Source organism: Ambystoma mexicanum, chromosome 1p, assembly GCF_040938575.1.
Source record: "Ambystoma mexicanum isolate Mex_15411 chromosome 1p, UKY_AmexF1_1, whole genome shotgun sequence".
Lineage (NCBI taxonomy): Eukaryota > Metazoa > Chordata > Amphibia > Caudata > Ambystomatidae > Ambystoma > Ambystoma mexicanum.
In genome coordinates, this window is record NC_090921.1 from 992,636,327 (window position 1) to 992,661,346 (window position 25,020).

A 25,020-nucleotide genomic window follows, 5' to 3' on the forward strand; every position below is an offset into this window, starting at 1 on the left:
GGGGTGCACGGGTGGGGGCCCGACATCACGGTCGGTTCGATCCTGCTTGGACATCAAAGCGCTGCCTTGGGGACCCTGGCAATGTCCTCCTCCAGACTTGGCGCAGCCCCTATTCTCCTGGGCCGACGAGCGGGAGGGCTGACGGTAAGACGATGCACCTCCACTGAAACCTTTGGAGTATTCTTGGGATTTGCCGCCTGAGGTCCGAAAGGACAGCCGTCGCTGCTGAAGCGTGCCCAAGGCACAAGCTGTGTCCGCCTTGATGGCTTGAAGAGACTCATCTATGGCCTTCCCTATACTACTTATCATAACGGTCCCTCTTCGCCGGGGCCGTGAAAGGGTTGATGAGGGACAATCCCTCGTCCCAAATGTCATCCAGGAGTGGGACCGAAAGGACACTCTTCCTCTTGCCTCTCAGCGTTGGTACAGAAAACCTTTCTTCTCCTCAGGAATGAGCTGCAAGAGCTCGAAGCCCTGAAGATTATGGCCTAAAACAAGACTATCTCGTCGAGTGGCGAAGATCTGGGAGGTGGAGACGGGAGGTGCTCCAACCCGCCGTCGTCCGTGCCAGGCTCAGTCCCATCCCTCGGGGGAGGAGAGTGAGGCAAAGGGTGGCAAGAAGGTGGAAGGTGAACTTTCCTCTTCTTGGTCATTGGTTCGCCCGTCGGAACCAGCACCACGGGAGGGGGCGCCAGTGCAACAGGCACCCTCGTCTGGATCTCCAAGACCAGAGTGTGCAAAACTGAGAGAATGTCCGCCGAGATATCTCCAGGTGGCGGCTGCAGCAACTGAGGCTGAGATGAAACCGGTGACAGGCACAGGCTGGTCACTCAGGCCCCCACCGCCCTGTTCCTTGTCGGTCTCCTCGTTGTCGCCCTCACCAGAATCCTTGCCATAGGGCCTGCTCTCGACACACCTCTCCTCCTGGATGGTCAGGAGGCAGGTAAGCTCCTCTTCTGAGGAGATATCTGTGCCCTGGAGTTCTACTGGCCCCCCACCCCTTCTATGCGACCAGACAGGACGGTTTCAGTGAAATGACTGGCAACATCTTCTCCGGTGTCTTTTATATGGGCTGAAAAGAGGACTCCTTCCTGGCAGGCAGGGATACTCTTGCCTTCGGGGCCGCGTCAGAGGCCTTCGCGAGTGACGCCACCGCCCCTTCGATGGAAGGCTGGGACTTCGTTGGATGCACCTGGGCCTTCAAAGTCTTGGTCGAACCTGGGCCTTCTCCCTAAGGGAAGGGTCAGAACCCCACTACCCTGTGGCCTTCTCTGGCGGGCCCGTCTTGGGCTTCTCTTTGATTTTTCCCGGATGGTACAACTTCCTCTTCGACAAAGATCCCGAGCATTGGCTGGTGATCGAAGCTGCTGGAGACGCTGCACTCGCCCTGGCTGCCGAGGAGCCCGTCACAATAGCGCTCCCGGTGACAGTGGACTCAAGGTGCTTGGCCTTCTGTTGGGCCTCTGTGGGAGGAGCGCCCTCAAAGGTCTTTGAAGACCTCTCTTCTTTCTTGGAACCAGGGGAGGCATGGTGCTGGGACCCACCGACAGTAGGGGCTTTGGCCTGAAGCCACTCTTTGAGCCCCCTATGCCGATCCTTCAGTGTGTGGGGCACCATCTCCTGAGAAAAAACGCACAGTCCTCCATGTGTGTTGGGTCCTGGTACAGGCAGTAGCGGCACTTGGAATGCTCGTCGTCCGAGAAGACATTCCGCAAGCCGCTATCGGAACAAATCATGAAGGGGGAGCTGAATCCTTCTCAGACGATGTCCACGCAGCGTAGGCCTTAAAGAAACTTCTGGAATCCTCCATGAAGAAACTCTACGAAATTCACCCTTGAGGGGCGCTGAAGAATCCGAAAAACGGGTCCCTGTTAATCAGAAGGTAGATCGATGGAGCGCGAGGCTTGATTGACCAAAAAAATAGAATAAACTCTTTCAAAAAGCACAAAATGTAGTAAAAGCTCGAGAGCCAAGCACGAGGACTCCCAACACTTGAACGTGCAGTAAAAATCTGAAGATGGCTGCCAGAGGGGCTTGGGTAGAGGGCATTCTTTGGCTGGGGGCAGTATGACCCAGCGACCAGCGATTGGTTGTTAGGAGAAGGGATGCTCGGAAATGAAACTGATTTTTTCTTTACAGAGGATTACCAAACTGATGACAGGAAATATTCAAGAGCATGTGAATCCATGCCAGACCCGATGCTGGTGAAATTATATTTACACCAGAATCACTAAATACTTCAGAAATTTATACTAGAACATTTAGGAATACTTAATACACTTCAAAAGGTACTTTCACTTCTGTTTTGTTCGCGGTTACATTTGTAGCAACGTTAGAAAGGGAAAAGACAAGTTGATCTTATTATCGAATATTGCGCACTCATGCGGTTTTCAACGGTTCATACATGTACTCTGCAAACACAAAGTCAAGGTTAGTGTAACAAACTTAGTTCAAGGTTCTAAAGACTGTTTCTTTGCCTAGTAAGTCATTGAGTCCAAAAACACAACCCTAGCTAAAAGGTAGTCGAGACGGCATGAAGTCTTGACAACCAGAGAATTACAAAGTGCTCCTGTGGATTTCTTCCAGTTTCTAGTGTTATTGAAGCAACAAGTTAACTAACAAGGGAGACCTTAAAACAGACTTGAAAGTGACACAAGCGATGGCTTCGGTCTGAGGTAAAAGGGGGGTTGCCCAGGACAACTAGTTGCGCTCCAACACTTTGGAGTGACTTTTGTAATCAGGTAAGCAATACCTTTTTCTCCATAGCACCTTAGGTTAGAAGAAAATGTTTATGCTGGGTGTTCCGCCATGTTGCAGCTCTGGTCCCGACCTCTGGATTCCTTGGTCTGATGAATGAATGCAGGACAATGGACGGGATCTCTCAACAGCAGTCTCGAGGGAGGACCAGCAGCACGACATTCAGCACTTCTTGGTTGACTGCGGTTTTGGTGCCTTTTCTGCAGCACCAACAAAGGACACGGAACGCCCAGTTAATAATCTCCACTTCCTGCAGTCCCACACTCTGGTGATGGAGTCTGAGCGAGTCGGATCGGATCTCTGGAGTGTCCATATGGGTGCAAAGATTTGGACTTATTCGACTATTCCACAACATTGCACTCGAAATGGGCAGCAGGTCTACTGGTATGGGGGTTCCACAGGTTCCACAGCTCCAGAAACCCCTAGGACCTCGGGAGATGGCTTGTTTCAAAGTTAGTCTTGGGACCGGTTGTTCCCACCAGCCAAAAGGAAGGAGGAGTCCACTTCGGAGCTCCTCTGTCGCACAGAAAAAGGGGTCAGGACAGCAGTTGTCGCTTCAGTGTTGCAAAGGGTCTGCAGGCATCTGGTCGTTAGGGAGAATTCTCATAAATGTGCTATTTCCTTTTCACCTTAGAGACCCCCAGCAACTTTGCTGGATTTTGAGGACTTGATTTTTTTTTACCTGGAGAGAGTGTGAGCCTTTAATCCCCCACTCATGTATTTTGATGTGCGTTTTACTCTTGTGTTCTTTGATTATGGAGTTTTAAGAATGCCATAGGCATCTTTTCATGTGTCTTACACAGCACCCTCAGTGCAGTGACACGGATGTCTTTTAGACTTCCCAAAGGTTTAAATAACTTCTCTGGGATAAACTACTGTTTCCCAGAGAATGTAAGGTTAAAATGGACTACTAGTCTTTTGAAATTCCTAGACCCAGCACACACCATCTTCCTATAGAGTGCTGGAGGGGTCATCTAGTATCCCCTGTGTCTAGAAACTCATGTAGCAGTCAAATGCTACCCCTTTCTATCAAAATGGCTGGTGGCAGTGGTTTAACAACAAACTACCATGATTTTTCCCGACTGCGAACACCTGTAGCTAAAAAATCACGGGAGCCATGTTTTTCAAGATGGCGCCTTAAGCCCCTTTCTATAAAACGGGTTGCAGACTTTTTTGCCATTTCTTTTGGAAAGGTCCTTTTAGTGTTTGTTTCTGCGTGCCAAACCAGGTTTGGTCCCTTTGTTGCCATGCCTTTGGCGGGCTTCAGGACTGAAGACCGCCTCTGGCGAAAAACCATCTGGGGTGGGCAGGAAGTGAGGGAGGTGCCCAAAATTCCCTGTGCTTAGTCTCCTACGAGACCCCCAAATGCACTCTGGTGTGATTAGCTGGATAACTGGACAGCCACCCTGCTGGATGAGTGGCAGCTAGGCTGGAATGAAAGGGAGAAAACTGTTTAAAAGGCGAGTCTCGAGGACTGGAAAGCAGAGTCGACCACTGGAACGAAGAACCGAAGACGAGCTGGAAGAGGACGGCTGCTGCAACTCCTGGACCGTTAGTTTGCCCGGTGAAGCCCTGCTGCAGGTCCGAATTGCCAAGTTCATCTGGATAGACCTTTGAGTTGGTGGAACCAATCAACTCGTAGGCCACCTGGATACCATTCTCGGAGCTTGTTAAGATTAACCAGGGGCAAGGACACCAGCTTGTGTGCTTGATGACAGCTACTCTAACTGAAGTGACTCCATTTTGTTCGTGTTTTTTTCAACGATCCTGTGTAGTGCAGGAGTCCCCCCGATGTCCTCCCTCTTGTCCCCACAACGGAGGATCAGGAACAGTAAGATCTGCCAGGAACCAACGTCTTCTGCTGCAGCTTGTTCTTCATATTAAGGTACTGTGCCAACCCGATTGAGAGAACTTGCCTCTCGTTGTGAAATTTTGTGGAACTCTCCCAACTTGCAGGCCTAATCAGCTTGTGACCCAACATGATTATTTTTCGGACAAACTACTTCGGAGAACATTGGCAAAGACTTCAAAGTTTACTTCAATAACTGCTCTTTCCTATCCAAGACACTAGTCCATTGACTTTGGCCTAGGTCTATTGAAATGAAATGAGTCCTCTAGTGAACTAAAACGATTTGCACTGCCTAAGAAAGTATTTGTGATCAATTCTGCTAACTTGTGCCTTTTACTCCCATTGAAATTAACTGAAATGCCATTTTGCTCCCATTTAAGGGAGCCTAAATTACTCAGAAACGTATTGGTTTGGTATTGAAGTGTGTTTGTGTACAATATTAAGTTGCCTCCTTCTAGTGAATGTTTTCTAAATGATTGTGTAATTAAGTGTTTTACCAAGAAACCTTGAGTGCAAGTGTCTACTTGAACCACTGTGATTGTAGGGACCTCTGTGTAACCTCTTGTACTGCTCACATTCCCTCTTGAGAGAAGCCTGGCTGCTGAGCTCGCTACCACAAACTGTAGTACAGACTTGTACCAAAGGTTGGTTTTTGCTTACACCTGTAGTCCTAATTGTATGTGGTGGTCCCAGAGGGTACTGCATGCAATTCTGCCCAACAGTCTCTTTCGGTTTCATGAGCTTACAGTGATCGACTTGCTTTTCACTCCAGAAGCCTCACATTTTGTACCGTTCCAGCACACACTCCTCTGCAAGATCGCTCAGCATTTTACAGAACAACAAGTTACTTACCAACTGTAACGTTCTTTCGAATGATGTTCCTCCCACATATTCCTCATCTTATGATAAATCGTTATATCCAGCTTTGGAAAAAAATTCTCGGCAGAGGGCGCTGTGCTCGAGGTTGTGGCGTTGATTGTCCCTCGACGGACTCTGCACTCTGTCGACGTCACCGATGGTATAAATTAAGTGATCGAAAGATGTTCCCGAGCTTGTTTTGGAGAACTTGCTCTGATCAACAAGTTGTCCAGGTAGGGGTAGATGTGAATACCCCCTCTCCTGAGACTCACTGCCAAAACCACCAACAGTTTGGTGAAAACCCTTGGGGCGGAGGTCAACCCGAATGGCAGAACCCAAAAGGGATAATGAAAGTTGCCAATCGCGAACCTCAGGTACTTTGTGCGTTGGATGGATTGGCACATGAAAGTAAGCATCCTGAAGGTCCAATGATACCAACCAATCTTGGAGTTGGGGAGCCTGAATGATCTGAGAAAAAGTGACCATCTTGAACTTTTCCAAGTACAAGTCCAAGATGGGTCTCAGTCCTCCGTCCTTTTTTGGGATGAGAAAATATGGGGAGTACCAACCCCTGTTCCTCTCCGCTACAGGTACCTGTTCTATGGCACCTTTCTCTAGCAGGGTTAAAATTTCCTGCAACAGGAGCGGGTCTGGAGTTTTTACAGAGTTGGCTCCCGGTGGATGATTCAAGGCCTTTTTTGGAAGGGGAGACAGTAACCTTGAGCTACTGTTTCCAGTGCCCAAGCATCTGAGGTAATGCCTCGCCCTTCCTTCAGATGCTGAGAGATCCTGCCACCCACTGGTGTTCTGTGCAACAAGGTCTCAGAGATTTTGAGGCTGCTGCAGGAGTGGCTGAGGGTAAAGATGCCGCTCCTGAGACTGACTTTGCACCACTTCCTCGTGCATCACGAGGGAAATTTCTTTGCCCCTTTGAGAAGCCTGTCCTCTTCCTCTACCAAATGAGGAGTAGTAACGAAAAGCATGACCCCTTGAGGAAGATGAGCCAGAATAGGGTTTTAGAGGCTGGCGCATGGAGGCACTAAGCGATTTAGCTGCCGCTTTCGTGGTCTGAAGTTGTTCTAGGCTTTCATCAGCCTTACTGCCAAACTGCCTTGAGCCATCAAAGGGCATGTTGAGGAGTCTGGCTTGCAAGTCTGGTGCAAACCCAGACTTCCTCAACCACGCAAATCTGCGGGACACAATGCTTGCAGCCATGGATATGCTGATACTATCAGCAGTATCCAGTCCAGACTGGAGACATTCCCCCATTGCCTCCTTCCCGTCTTTGACTATATTCAGGAAGCCTTCCCTTTCCTCGCCTTCCGGAATACGCTCAGCCGCCGCCGAAATACAGTCCCACAGGGTATGGGTAAACCTGCCCAGGGTACAGGTAACATTTGTCGATTTAAGGGCCATACTGCCTGAAGTGAAAACTGTACGTGCCCAGGCATCAACTTTTTTATCCTCTCTATCTGGAGGGATAGTGGGATATGCAGTTTGCTTTGATGTGGATGCTGCATGAATAACTAGACTTTCTGGAGTCAGATGCCTAAGTATTCAGGATCTGTACCAGCTGGTCTGTATTTCTTGGGGAAATTACTATCTGCAGCAGCAATGCTCTCAGGCTTTTCCCAGTTTTTCTCCACTCTCCTCTGAAGAGCCCTGTGAAAGGGGAGAACTGGATCTTTGAGGGCCTCTGACAATTATATCCATCATGTCACCCTGTTCAAAAACGGGGGAAGTGTTACCCGAACCCACATAGTCAATTACTCTGGTCATAAGACTCCTGTACCCAGAGTCTGCATGTTCTGCAGGGTCAGGTCTGGCAAACTCTAATTCTGGGGAGGTGTCAATTCCACTGGCAGAATGTAGTGTCACTCAGGTCTCTCATTTTGGACACTTGATCAATGAGTTCCTCAGGAACTTGCTTTGTGCCATATGAAACTCCAAAGGGAGTGACTTCCTCTTCCTCCAAGCCAGATTCCTCATATATTGAGGACATGGACTTAAAGTCTGACCTGGGCAACGGATTAAATCTTCTTTCTTCCTCTACAATACGCGTCGAAGGAATGGAAAAATCCTTCGAAGTTGTCGAAGGAATCTTTGATGACTTCGAAGATTACTTCGATACAGGCGTCTAGGTTATTTTTGGTTTTGATGCCGAAACGGTCGACACCGATGGCGTCGATGAAGCCATCGAAGCCTTTGACGACTTATGTTTTTTATATGGCACCGGAGAGGTGCTCGACTCTCGAAGAGTCCTCGACGACTTGTCGTTGATTCGAGTTTTTCGAGTATCCTCGATACTACCGTTTTAGACTTCCCTTTGTCGTCCAATGGAGCGACCTTAGGGGTATGGCTCTTCCGAGGGGGTCGGGCCGCATTCTCCAATACGGCCATCTTTTTACGAAATTCTTCCCATTTGCTTGGAGAATCCGATTTTGTCGGACATCGAATTTCTTCAGTCGACTAGGAAGATGATGGACATCTATGTCTCCTCTTCATTTTTTTGGACGAGGAAGAAGAGTGTCTCGATCTAATCCTAGATCGAGATCTCTGAATGCCTATGGCAATCAGATTCCTTCTAATCAGTTGTTTTGTGTTTTTTGGACATAGCCTTCTTAGAGGCTTCCCTCCCCACTGAAAGTTTACCTCTCCTCTCACGAAGAGCTTTCTCGGTCATGGATTGGCAGGAACCACAGTCGGTCCTGTGACTGGAACCGAGACACCAGAGACTAATCCGGTGAGGATCCGTGATCGACATTTTCGATCCACAATCTATGCACTTCTTGAAACCAGTCTTGGGCGTCGAATCAACATTTTCTTCACAGAAAATCTCAAGCACGCCGTTCTCGATAGCGAAGCGATCGGAAAAAAACGGAACTGAAGCAACGGGCGCGACTCAAGCTATTTATACCATCGGTGACGTCGACAGAGTACAGAGTCCGTCGATGGACAATAGACGCCACGACCTCGAGCACAGCGCCCTCTGCCGAGAAACATTTTTTCGGAAGCAGTGAAGCTGGAGGTAACGATTTTTAAGATTAGGAATACGTGGGAGGACACAATCCATTCGAAAGGGGCATTCAGGACAGCTAAACCTCTTGTGGGAGCTGCACCTATTAAGGCACTCTGGCAGACAAAGGACAGAGGGATGGAAAACTCCTACCCCACTTCCTGCCTGCCCCGATACTCTCCAGCCAAAGCGGGGATAAGGGTTCCCGTCTAAGGCAAAACACACACATTGACCTGCCCCTCTCAGAAAGGAAGAAGGGCGCTAACCAAGAACAACCACGCTAGTAATGGTGAAAAAGTAAGGGTGGCCCCAAGTTGGTACTTGGGTGCGACTGTTGTGCACTACTGAGGCTAAGGACATAGCTTGCGGTATTAAAAAAAAGTCAATAGTTGGTAGAAAACGTCCACTGCCACCAGCTAGATGACATTCTATGTGACTAAAGTCACAGGAGCGGATTGAAGGTGGATAAGGAACAAGTTACTTACTTGAAACTGTTCTCCAGCATGGGTCTGGCATGGATTCACATGCTCATGAATATTCCCAGTCATCAGGCTGGGAAAACTTGGTAAAAGAAAAAAACAGTTTCACTTTAATTTCTAAACTGTATTTCTCCCAAACACCGAGCTCTTGGTCGTACTGCCCCAGCCAATGACTGCCCTCTACCTAAGCCCATCCCCAGGCAGCCATCTTCAGAGTGGTTTCGTGATTAAACAATTAATTTAACAGTCGGTTTAACTGCCTTCTTCAGAAGGGAGCAATATGTAAGTAACACAGAAATGCACTTCAAAATACAAACTCTTAGTTTCTCTAAATCAGCAAGCACCCATTTGGTATGACACAAAGGAGGTTCCTACACCCTGAGGTGACTTAAATAACTAGGACACTGTGGCCTTTAATAGATCACTTGTACATTTAGAGCAATACTGAGTGTGTCAAAGAAAAGGGTTTGGGAATAAAATAAAGGTTACACAAATATTCTGAAGCAGGCGAGTACTTTTTAACCCCGAATGCAAAGTAAATTAACCGCTTCCTTTAGGAAAGGAAAATCACGAAGTCAGGTAAGAAGAGTCTTTCAGGGAGCCAGGCTAGCCAATGTTAATTGAACATAAGTCTAGGTGAGCTGAAGCACTTTTTGCAGGTAATTAAAAGTCTTGCATAATGTTTTAGAAGTCTTTGCAGAAATAAAGAATAACTGTACGGCCACAAACTGGGAGGCTTGTGAAGGACAAAGCTGCAAGAAACTCTGCAACCAAGACAGGTCTCAACTGAGAACAAGCAAGGCTACACAACAAGAGGCAAGACCCCTTAGTTTTACAGTACCTTTGGTTAGAAGAAATTGTTCCAGTTGGCTTATGTTCCTGTGTAGGTCTGCAGATCCTGTTCCTGGGCCTTAGTCGTGGGGACAAGAAAGGACATCTGTGTACTCCTGCACTACAATGGGATGGTTGGCAGCAGCAATGAGCAAGCTTAAATTCAGTGGCACTTTGCGGTTTCAGCAACTAGCGTCTCTAGCAAATAGCAACACAGCGGTTATTTGATAGCACTTCACATTTTCCACGCATCTGGGGTCCAGCACTCTGCTGAGGTGGCTCAGGCTTGGTCAAGCCTGCTTCCTGGGAGTCAGAAGGATCTTTCTGGAGCTCTGGACCGATTTAAAGACACTCACACAATTCTGGTGTTCCACTCTCTCTCACACTTGAGTTCCTGCACCAGCAATGGAAGTACAGCCAGCTCCAAGAGGATTTACAGATGAGCTTGTCTTGGGGTCGATTGGTCCCATCAACCCAAGTGGAGAAGTTGTTCTTTGCAGGTTCTCTCTAGTCAGGGCGAATTCAGAGCTTCAGCACTGCAGCAGGGCTTCACCGGGCAAACCAGCCGTCCAGGGGTTGCAGCAGGAGCCTCAAAGTTTTTCTTTGGATTCCTTCGTCCAGTGGTCGACTCTGCCTTCCAAGCCAAAAAGCCTCGCCTTTTATGCAGGTTTCTCACATTCATTTTCAGACTAGCTGTCAATCACACAATGGTAGTAAAAAGTAAACCACTGCCACCAGCCATGAACTGTAGGATGGGTAACAAAGTTATATGAGAAACTAGACAAAGGGGAGACTAAGTAACCCCTCCATCACCCTATGGTAAGATAGCGTGTGCTGGGTCTAGAGAGTTACAAAATGTAAGTAAAGTCAATTTCACTTTACTGCTCTTGGAAACAGTTTCACGAAGAGAAGATACTTAAACCTTCTGGCAATGTAAAAGACATCCCTGTTCCACTGCACTGAAGGTGCTGTGCAACACAATGTAAAGATGATGCCTATGGAGTTTGTCAGACACCAAAGTCAAAAGAAACCGAATAAATCACATTAAAATGACATGAGAGATAAAGCCCTAAAGTCCAGCAAAAAGAGCTGGGCGTCTCCAACGTAGAAGGGAATTAACACATTTTGTGATAATTCTCCTCAACGCTCCCCTTTCAGGTTTTGGGGGGTGAACTGTACACTTTGCTCTGACTATTTTCAGTATGGTGTGATAACATTACCTGTTACATTCATTTCGCTGGTGGGTTTTTGGGCCTATAATCTAGTATTTGTATACATTTTAAGTTTCATCCTTGCATATTTCAGTGTGGACTCATTGAGGACCCCTGACAAAGTACTCCTGTCCGGAGACCTGGCCTTGACCAGTCTCCATCCAAGACTTGTCCCCTGTTCACTATAACTAGGGTGGCCTCCTTAACTCTGTCCAAAAGGCCAGAATTTAGAAAGCCATCTTAACAGGCCAACTACCAGTTTTTTGAGAAACATTACATTTAAGACTGTCTGAAGAATATTTCAAACAGCAGAAGGATAAATGGGGAAAGCATCCACTTGAAATGCCTTCTCAATATTGTGTGAAAATAAAATGGTAACAATAACCATGAATATTTACTAATTACCAAAGTAAAATATTGTTTCTTTATAGGATATATAGGGAAAACATACTGTTGGCTGATGTCAAATTCGTATTTGAAGAGTTCCAATAAGGGCATTCTGGTTAATATTTGGACCGTCAGGAATAGCATAATATTGATTTTAGGTTTCCTACTATTGCAGATATTTCCCTAGAATAGCTTAACTTGACTGCCTTGAGAATGGTTTCCCGTTCATGAGTTCTGCCATTGTCAATGGATGTAATGTAAACAATCTTAGCTGCTGGGAGTGCAGCTCTCCTCATCGGATTAACAATTTTTTAGCAGAAACAGCACATTTTGTACCTCTAATATACAGGGAACTGTTAGGTGTGGAAAGAGCACAGATTGCTGAGCATGTCTAATGGGAGCAAATGTAGGCATGAAAGAGTATAATGTATTCCACGTCTACCTCCCTCCCGTTGCCCCCTCCACATACACAAAGACTCCCCAATCGCAACCAAAAAGACATTTACAGAAGCATATTCAAAATTATCCAAAAAACAATCTAGGACCACCAGGATTCGGTTAGTTTGCTTCTCCTGGATTTGACGAACACTTTATTGGCCTGACACCTAACTGCACAGCCAGCTCAAGAATACTTGTGAAGTTCCACATGCTGCAAAATGGAAGATCCAAATAAGATCCACATGCATCCTATTTATGCACTTCAAATACATAATCTACCAATTATTTAACAATCACCACCATTGCTGTTGGGCACCGTCTTGCAGTACGACTTACTGGAACATCTTTTTTAAAGCTGACACCCGTTGGCCTGGTGATGGTGATAGTTTTTGCAGTGGTAGTAGTGGTTGATATGGTAACAATTGTGCTGACTTGACCTGCAAGAGAAGCTTTGGCTGGAACCTGGGCCTGGGCCTGAGCCTGGGCAAGTGCAATACTTCCTGGGGTAGTGATTGAACCCTGCATCTTCACAGGAGGATCTCGAGATTGTTGACCATACTCTATGTACTGGAGTAAAACAGAAAAAAAAATATTTTTAGGAAGGCAAATTTAGAAACAATAAAAAAATCCCACAATACTATAACTTAAAACAGAGCGCATGATAACTAAATGATTCATATCAAAAAGCGGGGGCAGCTAACTTTCGGACACCACTTTTTCCCCCCACCCACACAAGATGCAATTAAATGAGAATTTTATATTGCATTTTCCCCATCCTTCATAAATCCAGTAAAATGCAAGTGTATATTTACACCAAAAAATGTGCTTTATTCAAGGAGGTGCATTAACGGAAATAGGTTTACACCAGGCAGTACTAGGATTAACTATTCAAGCCAAATGTATGCCAGGTGTTAATTTCACAATTTGCTATATAGGATTATAGAATTAGACAGTCACAGGTTTAAGCTTCCGCTCCCAGCTAGTTCCACAATGCAAACCAGATTTTTGGCAGCTGGCCTCTGCTCTGGAAAGGTTCCAGACACAGCTAGACTACAGGCTGAACACTACATATGAGAGGATACTGGTATTTTCAGGCCATAGCTGTAGCCAATAGCAAAGCTGGAGCGAGAAATGCAACTAGCCGAAATAATATTTGAAATTTGCATCCCTAACGTTCTACCACTTCATGAGCACAAACACCCCAAATGCTTTTAAAAAAAACGTAAAGTATGATTTTCAATTAAACACTCACCTCCTGTAGGTGATGAGGGAACTGTATAAAGTGACTAATAGAAGCCAAGTGCTGACAATACTGTGGATAGTCCTTCAATCTGTCAGCGGCAAAAATATTAGTGAGTCAGGGAAAGAGCACGAGAAAATGCATGAACATCAAGAATGCAAAAATGTAATCTACCGTTTCCTGCAGCAACATTCACTGTGCAACAGGCAACTGATGTTAACTAATGGGACCACAAGAGCAACCTGCGTTAAAAGTGCCATTGACTGGCTCAGTCAGCAGTAACTTAACAAATGAGTCAGGGCACCCTGCATATTGAAAGGGTAGATTCTAAAGTAGCTTGCTGGGGTAAATTCAATCCCAGTCTACTTCTGAAAAGGACAGTCCATGGAGCAAACAGATACACCTTCATACCAAAGGTGGGAACAAGCTAGACTTCTAGTTATGATTGTTAGCCCAAATAAAAGTGTAACAAGCAGAGGGAAGGCTTAGTGCAAAGTGAACAATGAACACAGGTGTAGAAATATAGTGGGACATGGTGCCGGTAGTATAATTGTCAATTAACTACATCAAACTTAATTATAGGCAAGGTACCTGCAACTAAGCAAGGGTGTAGAAATATTCTACCAGCTTCAAAAGGTTTCAGCTGTATTGCAGCAAATCATTAAACAAGATGGCTATGTGTTGTCACACTTTGACCAGGCAAAACCAAAACATGTACGCCTCTAAGAACAAGGAGTGTGATCTACACAAAGCATAATTTTTTAAAGTAGCATAGGCTCCTTCAAATTCACTTAGGTGGTATAGGAATAGCAAATCTAATGACCCTGCAGTAAACTTTCGCCATGGAATGTGTTGTGACCACTGTCAAGTGACCATGTAGGAGAGCCTTACAAGAAGTAGGACATGGATTGTGAAAGCATGTGCATGGAATGTCAAGGTGTTGAAAGTGGGAGCAATGCAGGGTAACATTACTGGCCCTAACGGACTGGACACAAGACTTGGGGGGGGGGGGGGGGGGGGGAGCTGATCAGGTGAATCATTGACTGGGTCCCTCCCAACTAGGAATAGATTAAGCTACAGCTATAATCAGTGCTCTGGAAACCTTCATAGGTGGTTGTACAGGATCATGTTGAGATTTCACATTTCCAACAAAAATATCTTACACTGTAGTCTGGGGCTCAACAAAACCCTTCTAGGACGACAGGTTGGTATACAGAACCATAGAAAACATTAACAATGGAAGATTTATACAGACATTTGAACTTTCACATTCAGGGTCTGGTACATGTGGTGTCAAGGGATAACATCTGGCTCTAGTGATTGAAAATTAAGCTTTGTAGTATCTGAAACAACTGCTCATTAAATGAACCGTCCAACTTTTAACAGTAGGATTAAACCACTAAGATTATATTTTAAACCTCCGATTCCCACGTGTTTTGGATTGATGTGTTGGTCAGGGCCCACCCATTGGAACCTCCTATGAGGCAAAGTTAATCAATGTGACTAGCTGTCAACTCTGCACTCCTTTGAGTAAAGAGCATTCCACATTTCGAGTCCTGCTTTGAATATATGTGTTCATGTCGAAAAATTATTATCATTGCAGTTATGAAATAAATGCAGGGATTTTATTTTACCAGTTAAACTACAAAAAAATTCATTAAAATTATTAAAAACCAAAGACAAGTTTTACAAATGGAAGTTGGAACAGCGGAACACTCACCTATTTTTAAATCTATCTAGTGCAGCAATGCCAAAATAATACATTTTGGAGGCAAAAGGCTTGCGTAAGGCTTCAAGAACATAGCGTAGGGCAAGGCCCAATGCCATGTACGTGACCAGTCCTTTCTCTATGATCCCGCCAAAGAGACAGGCCGTTATGTGCAGCTCCTTGTCAGGGTACTGGGGGAAAAAGCGGTACTCCTCAAACAAGTTCCTTAGCATACAGTTAAACACCTCTCGCTCGCGTTTAATGGTGGAGTCCTTAAACCTCTGCAGCATTTCTAAAACCTGCAAACAAAATCAGAAACCCAGTTACCATCAAAACCTGCACAATAGCTTCCTCATGCCCCACAATCTATGACAGAATTAATTGTGAGCTCTTGCTATCACAGAACAATTTGCAAGCGCTCCAACTTTCCCAACAGTTGATTCTTCTCTTCATACTATTAGCATACACACTTGCTCAGGAGCACACAATGGCTGCAACCATCATAGCAGTCTATTCTAGACTAAAATAAAATGTTGCGCTATTAAGCAGACTTACATTTCTGGCAAATGTGTAACAGAGCTAAATGACATTCTAACTTTCATTACATCAAAAGGTAGCTTTCATTGAGCATATTATGCATTCCAAGAGTTGTACGCAGCTAATACAGGTGGACAAAAGTAACATGTCAAACAAACTGTTAGCATGCCCAATCTGCTATCTCTTGGCTCACCCTCCCCAGGTACAGCATTCTTTCCATGCAAATAACTTATTTCTCAGGACCAAGTTTTGCAGATTTAATGAAAGTTAATACAAGAAATGGATACCTTTCAGGCGAACACTACAAACGGCAAGGGTATGCTTTTATACAATGTCCCATCTGACAAAATATGCATGGAGTACAGGATATTTGTGTTATCTAGTTTTAAAAAGCTAAACAGTCATATCAAAGTCTCTTCCAACCCATCAATGCAAATAGATGTGTGTGGGGGTAAAGAAGCAGACAACAGCATAAGGGCAAACATCTTTGTACAAGCCCAGGAGAGAGCGCATTAAGCAATACAAACATCTGTTTATCTTCTGAAAGACCAAAGGGATAAGCGATTAAAAGAGGAGCAAAAAGGATAGATTAAGCTTAGTTTTAGCAAACACTAGCATATGACCTCCAGAAGATCTCGGTAATACAAAATAACCAACTTCAACCACGCTTAGTTTTTTCATCCAAGAGTTTGGTGCTGCGTATGTGTGGTTGAAAATGTACATCAATGATGGTTACTCACAGCTTCCCCAAAAACATTGAAACATCAAGCCCAAGACAGAAAATGAGAAATGGATGAAAAGACTAACCTCATCCACAGACATGGTTGGATGTGGTGGATGGTTGTAAATCCGCTGGAAGTAGCTGTTTGCTTCATCGTCGATTTCTTTACTAAAGTGCTGATTTGCTTCTGGCCAAACTTGAGACAGGTCAGCTGAAAAAGTGGACGGAGAATGGTGTTTTGTGTATGGAAAGATGGATGTGAAGACTGACAATAGATCTGAGAAATTCTTGGTAAGCACAGGCTCTTCATTGGTCAACACAATGGGCCTCATTACGACCCTGGCGCTAAGGGGTCTGCGCCAGCGTTAGCTGCGCGGACCCCTTACCGCCAACTACGAGTTCCTGGAGCGCCATGGTCATTTTTCCGCCCGCTTTTTGCGGGCGGAAAAATCCATGGCGCTCTGGGACCTTGGTGTTAATTACGCCACCGTTTTTTACGGTGGCGTAATTAACTCCTTCCCCACTCCCATTGAGCCCTATGGGGCCGAAATGGGAATGGGGAAGGGTAAATGGGTCAATGGGGACTTACCGCCCCGCCGACCTCGGAATGGGGCGGTAAGTCCGCCATCCGCCATGGCGTAAAGGGACTTTGCGCCATGGCCGGAAAGTCCGTCGCTGGCGGAAAAAATCCGCCTGGGTCGTAATGAGGGCCAATGAGCTTGAACATGTTTTCATCATTGAAGCAGACAAAACGCATATGATTTGCAAGTATTGATGTAAACATCGTTAGGGGCATTTTTTCACAGCCCTCTTGGTGAGGGCTGTGTCACACTCAACGTTAGAACAGTATTTCTCACAAAAAAGCAAAGACAAAACTCTTCAATGGGGAGCTGAAAAAAAGCAGTCCGGCTTAACTCAAGGAAGAAAGGCTGGTAGTGAAGTGCAGTTAACTAAAGCAAAAATACAATAGAATACCGAAAATATACACTTTATAAATCACATCTCTATGCTGAAAATAAGTACTTTGCTAAAAAATAAATAAAAAAATAAATGTATAAACACAGGAATGGTCAACTAGGACCCAATCTACTCCTGAACTACATGTGTTACCCAGAAACTGATGGTAAAGGCTAAGGGACGAAAAAGGGAACCCTAAAGAATAAAAAACACATTAATAGTCATGATCTAGACCCAACATACCGACACAAAACACCAGTGACAGCAAATGCCACAATGTTAACGGAAGGGATGCCACTACTGTTAAGGCCTGGGGACACAATATTAGTAACAAAAAGAATGGGCGCCAAACACCATAGTTTACAAGAAATGTTGAGCATTGTAAATTCAATCCACATTTAATGCCTGCAAGAACAGTATTTCTAAAATTAACCACCTGCTGGTATAAATATCACTCAATACAAAATATAAATTAATATGCCATCTTATAGCATAGAAAGTCATAAAACATATCACTAGACCTGCAGGGTGCGATCCTTAGTTTACATACTCTACTTAAGAGAAATACACTTGCCCCAAGGTGACTGGTGACAAAATATGTCCAACTGCTTTTGTAAAATGGTGCATGTTGCCATAAGCACACTACCTATAGTGCAATGCTTTCAAGGATGCACAGCGAAATTAGTATTTTCCGTTTACTGCAAAGTGGTTTGCAGTAAAAGAAAAGAACAAGTTACTTATCCATGGTAACATTCTTTCGACTGGATGTTCCTCCCATGTATTCCTCATCTTTGATATTGCCAATATCCAGCTTGCTGCTTCGGAAAAAATGTTTCACCAGTAGAGGGTGCTGCATGTTAACGCCTGTCGTGTCGATGTCCTGCAGTGGCCTCCGTCACGTCATCATCCTAGGCATAAGTAGTGCGTACAGCGTCCGTTGCTCAGTTCGGTTTTGAAGTGTTATGCCTTATCCAGGATGAGACTGTTACTACCCTTGAGGGAGCGCAGACTAACTACAAGGGAAGTTTTACTGCGGGGAAGGATGGGAGGGGCAATATGGAATACGCAGGAGGAACAACCAGTCGAAAGAACGTTACCATGGGTAAGTACCTTGTTCTTCGAATAGATTGTGTCCTCCCACGTATACCTTATCTCAGACTCAGAAAGCAGTCATGTATACAGGAGGAGGGAGTATGCACAGAATGCAATACTGCCTTTCCAAATTTAGTGTCTTGGCTAGTGGAAGAATCCAAACTAACATTTTGTAGAGGTGTGTGCAGACGACCATGTGCCAACTGCGCAGATGTCTTCTAATGGAACTCCCCTTTGAAGAGCTGACGAAGCTGCGATACCCCTGGTTGAATGAGCCCTTAAGTGCTCTAGAGGGTCTTTATCGGCCAACATGTAACATTCAACAATTAATAGAATAATCCATCTAGAAATGGTTTGCTTTGTGATGGCTAGGCCCAGTTTATGACCTGTGTAACCGACAAATAATTGGTCAGTTTGCATTAATTTTGCCAGTCTGCCAATATAGAAACTCAAGGCACGCCATGGATCAAGTCTGTGCAGCCTTTCTTCCTCTTTCCCCAGATGAGGAGTGTAAAAAAATAAAAAAAAGGCGAGGTTATTTTTTGGGTGACATGAAATCCTGAAACAACCTTGGGAGGAAGTTAGGCTTGACTTGTAAAACCACCTTGTCCTTGTGAAAGACTGGGAAGGCTTGCAGGATAAATCATGTTGCTCACTCCCCCTTCGGGCAGATGCTATTGCCACCAAAACGACAGTTTGAGTGAGTTTGTTTGATTTTTTATGGCGTGCCAAACCCGGAGGTAACTGGGCGCAACAGAGAACAGAAAAAAACATGAATGCTTAAAAAAAACTTAGTTACAGGGCAAGGCAGAATATAAATACGAACCATTACATTGCAACAAATCAGTTAAAGAATATACATATATACAGTAAGAGTGGGATCTGTTGGTGTGAGTGGAGGCAAGGTTAATTTTGGGGGGGGTCGTTGGAACGTAGCCATGTGAGGATATTCCGCCTAAAGCTGTAGTAAGATTGGTCAGTTCTAATGTTAAGTGGGAGAGCATTCCAGTATTGGGCTGCCTTGACTGGGAGCTGCTGCCTCCTGTTTTTTTTTTTAGTGTAAATTTAGGTATCTGTAGGCAGTAGTAGTTGACAGTTCTGGTGGGGCGGATCAATGTTTTTCTTGCTATTCTTGCTGCCAGGTGGGAGGGGGGGCTGCATTGTTGAGACATTTTAAGGTGAGTGATGCCGTTTTAAGTGAAATTCTGTCAGATTTTGAGCCATTTGTACTCTGGAGATATGTTCTTTGGAAGGTAAGTTCAGGGCAGTGCTAAGGGCATTGTTTTGCAATGTTTGAAGTTTGTCAATGATGTATTTGTTGGCTCCCAAATACAAGGCATTGCAATAGTCCGGTGTGGAGAGTATTAGGGTGTTAGCGATAATGATGCAACTGGCTTGGGTGAGGAAAGCTCTACTTGCTCAAATAAGCTTGCACGTGTAGGCAGTAGAGGATGCTAATGAATTCACTTGTTTCTTTAATGTAAAGGCGAATCAAGGTAAAAGCCTAGTGTTTTCACTGCTTTGGCAACTAATGATGTTGCCATCAATATTAAATGCCGAATAGTTGGAGCTGAGTTTTTTTAGATTGGCATCAGATCTGAGGAGCAGGATTTCAGTTTTATCATCATTCAGGCATAGGCGATGCGTGGCCATCCATGCCTGAATGAGGTATATTTGTTTACAAAGGCCGTATCAGAGGCGAAATTGCACGAAAAGGGAATGAGGATCTGAGTGTCATCAGCATAATTAGTGTATGTGACACTCAGTCCGTCCAATTTGTCGAATAGGGGTCAAGTAAAGATATTATACAGCGTTGGTCGAGACGCAAGAGCCTTGGAGTACACCGCAGGCTATTTTAATGGGGTCTGCTGATGCCAGTGTGGAGAAGACTCAAGACTCATCCAAGAATGACTGGATCAAGGCTATGGCCTCATTTGAAAAGTGGGCAGCCGAGGCCAGGTGTTTGCACAGGACTGTGTGATCTACCAGATCAAAGGCTGCCGACAGATCAAGGAGGAGCAGCATAGTGGTGTTTCCCTGGTCATTGAGCTCGTCGATCGGTGCTTTGAGATCCATAAAGGCTGTCTCTGTACCGTGCTGCGGTCTGAATCCTGATTGGCGGGCACCTAGGAGTTTTGTTAGTTTCAAGATAGTGCTGGATTTGTTGGTATGCAACTCTGTCTATTTTCTTGAGAAGGAACGGTACCGTGGTGATAGGCTAGTAGTTGGTGGGAATAGCAGGGTCTAGGGTTTGCTTCTTGAGGAGAGGTAGAACCAAAGACCTTTAGATTGCTTGGGATAGAGTTGGAGAAGGATGCGTTAATCAATTTGGTTATGAAGGTGGCTAAGTCCCTTGCAGCATCCTTAATTAGCAGGGCAGGGCAGCTATCGCCCTTACAATTGGATGGTTTGAGGGATGCGATAATTCTTTCTGTATCCAAGGTGGAGATTTTAGTGAATTTGAATGGGTCCAGGCTTAGTAGGTTGGTTGTCGTGGTGTGGGTGATGAGGTGACTCATTGGGAGTTCGGGAGTCTTTTTATGGTGATTTTGGTTTGGAGCGTTTTAATTTTATTTGTTAGTGAATTTTGGATGCTAGTGCACCATTGTTCATCTTTGGCTACGTTGTCTGGTGGGGGTACAGAGGATTCCAGCGCCCTTAGGTAGCAAACAGTTACCTGGTGTTGGAAATGGCATTGCAGATTCTTTCATTAGAGTTTTTTTTTAGAGTAAGATTTCTTTTTTGTAGCCATTAGCAAAAAGTTGAAGTTTGTTTATTCTCTTCAGATGGGGTGTGGCGACAATTAGATTCTAGTTTCCTTTTTTGCATTCTTAATTATTTTAAATGGGGGGTGAACCAGGCGTTTAGGTGTGCTTGTTTACTTTTTTGAGGTTTTAGAGGGGCAATGATATGATAGGTTATTTATAACGCGCTTAATACCCAGAGGTTTCTAAGCGCGGACCCGGGGATCGAACCTGTGTTGCTCTGTGTCGTCTTGCTTCCAAGGCGAGCACGTTGTCGCTGAACTATCCTCCTGAGGCAATGGTGTCAAGCGCTTTCTTCATAGCATTATTGTAACTCTACCAGGCTCTCTGGATGAAGGTCATCAGGAAGAGCATTAATGGTTGGTATCAGTAGTGGCAGGAGATTGTCAAGCGTTATATTTTTTTTTTGCTCTAGTTAGTAGGGGTGGTGCCATGATTTTCTCTTAAGTAATTTGCTTATTGAGAGAGTAAAGTTGATAAGGTAATGGTCTGTCCAGTGTTGAGGGGTGGTTTTGATAATGGTAGTATCGCAATTCAAGTATCGCAATTCCTTTGTTATGGGTAGGGGAGAGAACTTTTTGGGTTAGGCCATGTTCAGCTAGCATAGTGGCTATAGATTGGGCTGATTTGTCATCAGGGTCATTGAAACCTAGATTCAAATCACCTAGTAGTAGGATTTGTGAGGTTTCTTTGGTATTATTGGCTAAGAGGCTAGATAGATCCTCCTCGAAGGTTCCAATGGGGCCAGGTGGCCTATTTATTAGGTAGATGGTTAAAGTGTGGCAATTGGAGATGGGCAGTTTGGCTGTGAGGAGTTTGCATGATTTAAGGGGAGGTTGAGCTAGTAATCTTAGAGCAAGATTAGTTTTTGCTATGATGCCCAAACCGCCTACTATTGGGTCTATCCATTCCGATTGATAATTTTCAGGAATTGCTAGAGAGTGCTGGGCCTGCTGCTTCGTGCAGCCATGATTCGGTGACTGCCAGGAGGTCAAGGTTATCAGAGGATAAGGCATCCACTATTTCAGTAGTGTGGGCCACTAGAGACCTGGCATTGATAAGAAGGCAGAGATTATGGTTACATTAGGTGTGTTCAGGATTTTTATTGGGAAGAGTTTAGGTTGAGCAGTATGGTTAGGTTGGGACATAGCTTAGGGTGCCGTGAGGTAGTTTTATATTGGGGGTTAGGGGCCTTCTTGTTGTAACATGTAGGTTCGTAAAGGCAGAGTAATCTGGCTCAATGTCTGCTGTTTGTCCATGGTGGGACAAGGTACGTGTGTAGAGGAGGACATAATTGAAGCAATAATAGGAATGGTAAGGCACAGTAGGGAGGCCACCAGAGTCTTGTTAAGGCACATCGTAGTGGGTAGGTGGGAATGGTGGCAGATGCAGTCTAGCTCAGCATGGGCCAGGAGTGTGTAGGTGAGGGTCCCATATGGTTAAGGAGCAAGAGCAACTCAGTGGCTGGCAGTAGGCTACTTCAGAAGGTGGACGCAATATTTGGCGGTAGGCTGTTTCAAAAAGGCACACAGGTGGCTAACTGTTTCCGTGGGGTACAAAAATCAGGCAGTGGGCTGATTCAAGTGGGCACACAGTAGCCGGCAAAAGACAGTTTCAAGGGGTACACAGCAGCTGACAATTGACTAAATCAGGTCATACAAAGTTTGACAAGCTGGCTATTCCAAGTGGGCGCACAGCGGCTGGCAGTAGGCAACCGGTAGTTTCAGGGTACATACAATAGCTAGCAATTGGCTATGTCAATGGAGCACACAAAATGTGGCAATCAGCAAGCACTTGGGCGCACCGTGGTTAACAGTAGGTTATAACGGATGGGCACACTGTCTGGTAGTGACAGTAAGCAATGCCAAAAGCACTGGGGGAATCAAACAGTGATAACAGAGCTGTGGCTGATGTGCAAAGCAGTGAGCATCCATTGATGCATTTTGATATGTGAAAAATGCAAAGCTTTGGGTAATTCAGAGCGGATGGAGGCAACTGCTGCTATTTTTTAGGCAAGGTGCGCACGCAGCTAAGCGTTGTTATATCGTGCGGGCTGACTGGACCTATTAGGGCAGTGCGTAGAGCGAACAGGTGACATGGGCAAATGGAACCAGGACGCAGAGCATGGCAATATGAGCATTGCAGTAAGGTGGGCAGAAATGTCTACCTTAAATCAGGGTGTAGTTGAAATTGGTTTCGTAAACAGAGGTCAGCAATCACAGGCACGATACATTATACATAATGCTATTTACATGGAATAACGTGGAACTGACAGCAAATAAGTACTTACAATGGATATAGGATCATAAAGCAGGGCCCAGGAGGCTAAACCGCCACGCGTCATCCAGCGGCGAACAGGGGCAAATAGGGCCTTAGGTGATGCCGGCTCTTCCGCCTGCTGGCGGATCCATTGCAATTAGTATGTGGTTGCTTAGCAACCATGTAGACGCCGAGTCTCGCTACGGCTCTGCGTCGCGCCCGAGATTTTGTTTTTTTCAAATAAGTCTTAATGGGCACGAATAAAGGGGTTCAAAATAAGTACCCATTAGAAATGTTAAGACCAAATTTAGGTCCCACAAAGGCACTTGCAAAGGAATTGGGGGGCTAAGCATTAGTTAACCCCTTCAAAAATTGAATTACCAATGGTATTTTAAACTAAGAGGGCTCTTCAGCAGTGCGCTTGAAGATGGACAGCCGTGCTGGGTAACCTTTTATTGTGCCAATCTGGAGTCCCAGATTTGCTAAGTGCAAAAGGAAGGCTAACACCATTGGCAAATTACATGTGAAAGGGTCAACATTTTCATCTCTACACTAGCTGCAGAACTTGTTCCAACGGCAGCGGAGTTCCATGTGTTAATATCCACACAAAAATATCGTGATACAAAAATATCGCCATAATTTTGCCGGGACATTGAGCCATGGACCCAGCGGGGGGGCACACCCACAATATTTTTAAATGTGCAGGGGACACCCCCGCAACAATAAATTATCCCCCCAAAAATATCGCCTATGGCGAGACAAACAACCATATGACAGCAATATTTTTGGTGGTGTTAATATGTAGGGATACCGGCAGCGGTATAAAAAGATTTGGCTGCTGGCCTTTTGGCTGAAAGCAAAACCTCCATTACATCGTCCGGGAGGTGCCAATCTATATCTCAGCCTCTAAGAAACCATGTGTGAAGGCTGAGTCCTGATAGCGGGATGGAGCACCTGACCCTCCTCTCACGAGAGAAGATCCCCCTCTGTGGAAGACGAATCAGAGGTCAGATGGACATGTCTAGAAGGTCCAGGTACCACGTTCTCCTGGCCCAACCTGGAGCAATTAGGATCATGGATTTCCTGAACCTCCTCAACCTAATGACGTGAGGAATGACGGGGACTGGAGGAAACGCGTACAGGTGTGGAAATTCGGAGTCCACCACAAACACGTCTCCTAGAGCTCCTCATGAGGGAAATTCACTTGAGCAGAATAGTTCGCACTTCCTGTTGACACTGGTCACAAACAAATCCATTTGAGGGGTTCCCCAAAGGGTGAAGCTCTCTTGAAGAACTTCCTGAGCTTCCTGCTCAGAGCGTCCGCCGCCGTGTTCTTCTCTCCGGCTAGGTGAGCTGCCGAAAGATTCTTTCTTGTATTGCCCAGAACCAGAGCTGCATTGCCTCTCTGCACAGTGGTAGTGACCCTACACCTCTTTTGTTGAGGTAGCACATGGCCACTGTATTGTCCGTCATTATCAGGACGTTCTTTCCCCGTACAGAGGATAGAAAGGCCTTGAGCACTAGTCTGATTGCCCTCAGCTCTAAAAGGTTGATATGTAGTTTGGACTGCAAAGGAGACAAACGACCGCTGATGGTCAAATCGTTGGTATGGGCTCCCAACTCCGTGAGTGAGGCGTCCGTCGCTACTGTCATCTCAGGCCATGGTTGCCAAAAAGGTTCTCCTTTCAAGAGGTTTTCCCCGACAGGCCCACCACTGAAGGTCCAGTGAGACTGTTTGGGATTTGTAAAAGATCGGACAGCCTTCCTGAGAACTGTGACCACTGGGTCATGAGAGCCCATTGAAGAGATCTCATTCTCAGGTGAGCCTGTGGCACCAGAAAGATGAAGGATGCCATCGGGCCAAGCAACCTCAGAAAGTCGAAGGTTGGGAGATGTTGGTCATTTTGGAAATTTA

General features: G+C 45.4%; 1 protein-coding gene across 7 annotated transcripts in view; it reads right to left on the reverse strand.

Annotated features, from left to right (window-relative positions):
* CNOT1 (CCR4-NOT transcription complex subunit 1) overlaps positions 1–25,020 on the reverse strand; it is a 2,171,110-nt gene that overhangs the window by 1,046,597 nt on the left and 1,099,493 nt on the right. For 6 of the 7 annotated variants that reach the window (XM_069654650.1, XM_069654642.1, XM_069654635.1 and 3 more), the window contains 4 exons: positions 16,119–16,243; positions 14,787–15,073; positions 13,079–13,157; positions 12,163–12,393 (listed from right to left, as the gene is read on the reverse strand). In XM_069654650.1, the coding sequence (XP_069510751.1) occupies positions 12,163–12,393; positions 13,079–13,157; positions 14,787–15,073; positions 16,119–16,243 (722 nt within the window). The remainder of the gene's footprint in view (positions 1–12,162; positions 12,394–13,078; positions 13,158–14,786; positions 15,074–16,118; positions 16,244–25,020) is intronic. The other variant, XM_069654658.1, reaches the window with a different exon arrangement.